The sequence below is a fragment of the Mycteria americana genome, chromosome 1 (assembly GCF_035582795.1).
Source record: "Mycteria americana isolate JAX WOST 10 ecotype Jacksonville Zoo and Gardens chromosome 1, USCA_MyAme_1.0, whole genome shotgun sequence".
In the NCBI taxonomy this organism is placed as follows: domain Eukaryota; kingdom Metazoa; phylum Chordata; class Aves; order Ciconiiformes; family Ciconiidae; genus Mycteria; species Mycteria americana.
In genome coordinates, this window is record NC_134365.1 from 17,241,897 (window position 1) to 17,247,896 (window position 6,000).

The 6,000-nt window shown below is 42.1% G+C and overlaps 1 protein-coding gene across 1 annotated transcript in view; it reads left to right on the plus strand.

Annotated features, from left to right (window-relative positions):
- LOC142402593 (lysosomal alpha-glucosidase-like) overlaps nucleotides 1–5,399 on the plus strand; it is a 28,912-nt gene extending 23,513 nt beyond the window's left edge. Inside the window, exons 9-11 of the mRNA XM_075490903.1 lie at nucleotides 175–305; nucleotides 685–734; nucleotides 5,205–5,399. Coding sequence (XP_075347018.1) covers nucleotides 175–305; nucleotides 685–734; nucleotides 5,205–5,399 — 376 coding nt within the window. The remainder of the gene's footprint in view (nucleotides 1–174; nucleotides 306–684; nucleotides 735–5,204) is intronic.
- The last annotated feature ends 601 nt before the right edge of the window (nucleotides 5,400–6,000 follow it).

Below are 6,000 nucleotides of genomic sequence, written 5' to 3' on the forward strand. Positions count from 1 at the left end.
CTTGAAAAGTGGGAATTTTACACTTCAGCGGGACAAGGCAAGGTAAACTTTTCGTCATCGTTTCAGGAGCCGTTTTGGTGAGCATGGTTGTCATTCTTCTGTCGTGTCCCTTTTTGTAATCTTAAAACTGGAGTTAATTGTGTTCAGAAGTTTTTGCTAAATAACTTGGGACAGTGCCCGCCAGTTTGTACTGACACTTAGCGTGTTTGTCAACAGCCGTCTGAATCCATTTGGGCTCATTATTGCCCTGGACGAACAAGGAGAAGCTTCTGGGTCTCTCTTCTGGGATGACGGTGATTCAGTCGGTAAGCCTGGTTCCTTGCTGTGAAGCAGTGTCTGTATACAGGCCTCTCCTCAGGCCACCTTTTCAGCAGTATAATGGCACGGACTCCTGCTAGAAATAGCTGGAGAACTGACCCGAAGTTGAACGTTACAGAGGTGAGAAGCAGAGTGCAGCGTTTTGATATGAGAAAGGTGTGACACTGGGAAGAGCGGGTCTGCTAGAGAGGGCAATCACTCATGTCGTGTTCCCCTGAGATCACCCTAAGAAGACTAGGGGAAGAGATTAAATAACCCACAAACCATCTTAGTCTGACATTAGTCACTCGCTACAATTAATGTGACCTGATTATGGATTTTGCTCCCTGTTTTGATACCAATCCTCCTTGTTCTGTGTCTTGACAGATACTATTGAAAAGGAGAACTACTTCTTGGCTAAATACACGTACAGCAAAGTAAGTAGCAACATACAAGGTACCTATAAGCATACAGGTTAGATGTATTTTAGTGTAGCCATTGTAAGGTGCTGATGTCTAACTCTTCTCTGGAAAGTTTTTTTTCCTATAGCTCAGCCTTTAAACCTGGTAAGCTACCTAATGCTTTCATTTACAGACAGCTACAAAATAATCCAACTATGATGCTGCAGTTTTGTGTTTGGTTCATTGAGTATCATAGTGACACATTATTAATGTCCCTGCTGTGATGTGAATCTGAAAATCCACTTTTTCAGCTCGGATTTTTATTTTTGTTCTGAGTTGCTGCTTCTGAGGATGAGCGACCTTTTCCTTGTCCTGTGAACACTTCCAGTCTGATGGGTGGGAGAAGGCTACGTTCCTCTCTTCAGGATATCCCAGCAACTTTTTAACTTTGATCATCTGAAGCTTGCATTTTGTGGCCCAGAGAATTACGTAGTCTCACTTCTTTAGCTTGCGTTTCCTTGTCTGACAGCACGGAGATTGCTCCCATGGTCGGTCTCCTGTGGAGCAATTCAGCACGCTACCGGCAACCCACCGTGCTGATCAGATGCTCCACGCAGCACAGAAATAGATTAGCCCAGGGTCAGTGCACTAATGCCTTTCACACAGCGCTCACTTCTGCACAGGCATGTCCTGAGAAAGCTCAATAGAAAAACCCAACAGTCTAGGCTTCAACTGAGAAAAATATGATAAAATAAATCTACTAGAAGCTCATTAAGTATATGATAGTAAGTTGTGGGAGTTATTGTAAAAAAACTTAAGCTACTTCAGCAGTCTACACAGATCATATTTCATCTACAATTCCAGCACCTGGTAAGAAATAGGATATTGTACATAGACTGTGGCATGGTTTTCACACCGTGTATTCCTAAAAGCCCCAAAGTAGTCTACAGAAAATATTTAAAAAAAAAAAAAAAAGTGTTAACCCCTATTGTGATATTGCTCTTCGAATGTATGTCTTCTAGGAGTGAGAGCAAGCCAGAGTAAACTGATGGGTTTTATGATGTAGTGTTGTATATTCGTGAGATATTTTCCTGGAACTAATTCCACATGTCTAGACTTTAAATTTAATTTTTAATTTATTTTCATCTTGATTTACCAAGAAAAAAAATTTTCCTCTTCTTCAAAAAAAGGCTATTTCAATGGCAAAAAGGAAGAAAAATCACTTCAGCTTTTTGTAGTCTGTGTACAGTAATTTATTGCAGGAAGGCTACAGAAAAACAATACCCAGTTTTATATTAAATTCTGATCTGTGCAAATTAGATTGTTGATTCACTGGCACTTCCATTTCTCATTGCTTATATTTGACTTCTGCCTGTAAATCCATGACTGAAGTCCCTATCTGCATTCCAATAATCTCTAATGTTGATTTTTTATTATATGTTTATAAAGAAAAAATCCATCTCAAATAGCAAATTGTAGAGGTACGAGAAATGTATGAAAGTCTTGGTATTTGTTGCACATTTCTATATTCCTAAAAAATTGTGGATGAATAATTTAATCACCCCTAGTTTTAGGAGAACACACAAGTTTTGGTCCCTAAGAGATTTACTGATAAGGTCTGACATCATAGCATTTACTCTGAACCCAGCACAGAGTGTTGTGCAGGTAACAGCTACAAGATTAGACCCTCTTATTTATATTTTCATTTAAACAACCCAGAAGTACAAAGAAGAATTCAAGACTAGTGCAGATACTTAAGTCTCAGAGAACAATTCAAGCTGCGTGCTCTCAGGTACTGTCCCACTGTCGTCGGTATTTTAATTCACTTGATACCTCCATTTCGACACACATAATGGCTAAGTGACCTAAGTCATAGAATCACAGAATCGTTTAGGTTGGAAAAGACCTTTAAGATCATCGAGTCCAACCGTTAACCTAACACTGCCAAGTCCCCCACTAAACCATGTCCCTAAGCACCACATCTACACATCTTTGAAATACCTCCAGGGATGGTGACTCAACCACTTCCCTGGGCAGCCTGTTCCAATGCTTGATAACCCTTTCAGTGAAGTAAAATTTCCTAATATCCAGTCTAAACCTCCCCTGGTGCAACCTGAGGCCATTTCCTCTTGTCCTATCGCTTGTTACTTGGCAGAAGAGACCGACCCCCACCTCTCTACAACCTCCTTTCAGGTAGTTGTAGAGAGCAATAAGGTCTCCCCTCAGCCTCCTTTTCTCCAGGCTAAACAACCCCAGTTCCCTCAGCCGCTCCTCATAAGACTTCTGCTCCAGACCCTTCACCAGTTTCGTTGCCCTTCTCTGGACACCCTCCAGCACCTCAATGTCTCTCTTGTAGTGAGGGGCCCAAAACTGAACACAGTATTCGAGGTGCAGCCTCAGCAGTGCCGAGTACAGGGGCACGATCACTTCCCTAGTCCTGCTGGCCACGCTATTCCTGATACAAGCCAGGATGCTGTTGGCTTTCTTGGCCACCTGGGCACACTGCTGGCTCATATTCAGGTGGCTGTCAACTAACACCCCCAGGTCCTTTTCTGCTGGGCAGCTTTCCAGCCGCTCTTCCCCAAGCCTGTAGCGTTGCATGGGTCAAAGTGCCCCAAGTCAAAGTGCCCCATATGTTAAGCCTACCAGTCTCGAAAAATACATGAGCCAGATATATAAGATCCGCCGTACTTCAGGGATGAGCAGGGAGAGCCATAAACTCTGCCTCCATCCCCAGAGGGCAGATGTGCTCAGACTGTACCAAGTGAGTCCAGACACTAAAGGGATGGTGATGGGAAGGCTTGCCCAAGGAAATGGGAGCTTCTGAAAGAATACGCTAGCCACTAGTCAACTGAATAGCCCAAGACTAAGTTCCTCTTAAAACTGGTCCAATTTTCAGGAGGAAATATGGGAAGAAAAAAAGGTGAAGTTCACAGGACCAGAGCAAGAGAAAGAAAAATCATGACTCTGTGGCTCAGAAGTGCCCGAGGAAGTCCTGGCTTCTGGCCTCGGATCCAGGACTTGTTTTTGCTTTGCATTTATGGGGCTTTGAGTGATATCCATAAGTTCCTTTCTCCTGATGAGAACTCAGGACCTTCCTGGGCAATTGCTTTAACCACTAGATGCTTGGGGAGGAGAGGGTCACTCATTCCACTGGACCATCACCTCCCTGTCTCCCCAAGACCTGCAGTTCTACACCTTGGTCAGAGGGATAATGGTGTCTACTGCAGAGTCCTGGCTCAGGGCCTCAGAGCTCGAGTGCAACTTTATTTATTAATCCGGTTGTAATCACTGAGTTCAGCATCACACTGAGTTTGCTGGGTCCATGTGGCCACCTTGAGCTAGCTCTTTTGCTTGGATACATCTGAGACAGCAATAAATCACTGTAGAGGGGTGGTGCCTATACTGAACCCCTCTGTACGCTGGAGCTTTGCCAGTCGAGAAGATACCATATATAAGTACCCTAACACATTCTCCAGAGGCTTTTAGAGGCCTCTCCCCATTTACTCCATAATAGCCAACATTCCTTATTTAGGCAGTTTAAATCAGTGTGCTGGGGTTTAGCACTTATTTTTAGTGTGGATGCCTGAAATAAGCAGTCTAAGCGCGGCCCTAAGTTACAAATACTGTGATCTAGCTTCTGCTGCCCTCCTACCATGCACCATTGAAATAACATAAGCTAATTTATGCAAAAGGTTCCATCATGGGTTTCTCCTTGGCATATTTTTAAAAAGTCATGATTGCATAGCAATTCATCATTTCCTGAACAGTGTAATTCATCTTTATTTCCTTAACAACTTTGATCACATAACAAATGCAATGATTCCTCTTCATTGCTTGTATGGGAAATTACTGTTGCTGGTGATCCAAATGAATTTGTTTAATGACTTTGTATGTCCTCTTGATACACCCTGAATATGGGACATATAGTAAATAAGAAGTATAACAAACAGTGTTCCTTAAGTGGAACACATACAGTGTTCCTTCCTTAAAGCTGGGACATACATAGCAGAGTTTTCTAGCAGGAGCTGTGGAGATGTGGGACATAAAATAGGGGCAAAATGTCTAGTAGCTGATGGTTGTGGAAGATGCTAATGGTTTAAAGCAGTTAGTTGTGGATGTTAATTAAATCTGCCTTAAGGTCACTAATTGAATCACTGTATCTGGATTTTGGCTTTGCATATGCCACTGTACCCTGTAAATGGGTACAAGAACCAAATTTGCATTGATTACAAGTAGAAAAAACATGTCCAAGAAGACTCCAAATGAATGTTGTAAATGCTATTTTGTTTCTTACTTGGTTAGTTTATAATGACACATGAAACTTTTCTTATATGAAAATTAATGTGACTGGTTTTTCCTTTATTGTCGCAGACTTTAATGTCTACATTGGAAGACATTCTATACGTTCATTGACAAAGATGAGACCACAACAGTAACAGTATGCAGTAAGTCACCTCCAGAGAGTTATCATGGTCCTAAAATTTTCTCTGTGGCTTTTTCCAGGGAAACCTGAAGACAGAAATACTTAAAAATGGCTACCGAGGGGCTGACACTCTGAAGTACAACAAAATTACGATTCTTGGCCTGAAACTGAGACCTCATGCTGTTGCTCTGAGTGGAAGAGCTATCCATGGAGATGCTTTCTCCTATGAGCTGAGTGGGGTAAGAGCTGTGCTGAACAATTATGAAAAATCTTAGGGCAAGGGAGAAGCTGATGAGTAACAGGAACAGTTTCTCATCCACACCCCTTTACATTTCCAAGTATAAGCAGACATCAATTCTTGATACAACAGTCAGAGTTGGGGGGGGGGGGGGGAGTGACAGCAGGAGCTTTTTTAGGAAACTTTAATCTTTGCTATTACACATACACTTGTTCTTGCTCTCATTTGGTGTCTGCCACTTACACAAGTTTTTAAGCTAATGAAATAACGAAAAGAAGATATAGCTCCACAAACTGGGAGAACTGTTAGCAGTTTTATGGGCATTATTATCATTCTGATAAAATGAGAAAACCTCTCAAAGTTATCTATCAGCCGCTGAAAAGCAGTAGTGGAGATATTTTCTTACAACTACTTAGTGTCCAAAAATGATTACAGTGTAGCTGGCTCTGAGTGTCTCCCTATCTTCAGAGGAGGGGAAGGTGAATCTCTGCTATATATTTGTTCCTAAGAAACTACCACTACAGTGAGACAACAGTTACAGTTTCAGCATCTTAAAGTGTCCAGCCTCAGTGTTCCAGATAAAAATGCATGACTTGCTCGTGCAGTTCTCCTCCTCTAGCACCAACAAGGGGACACCC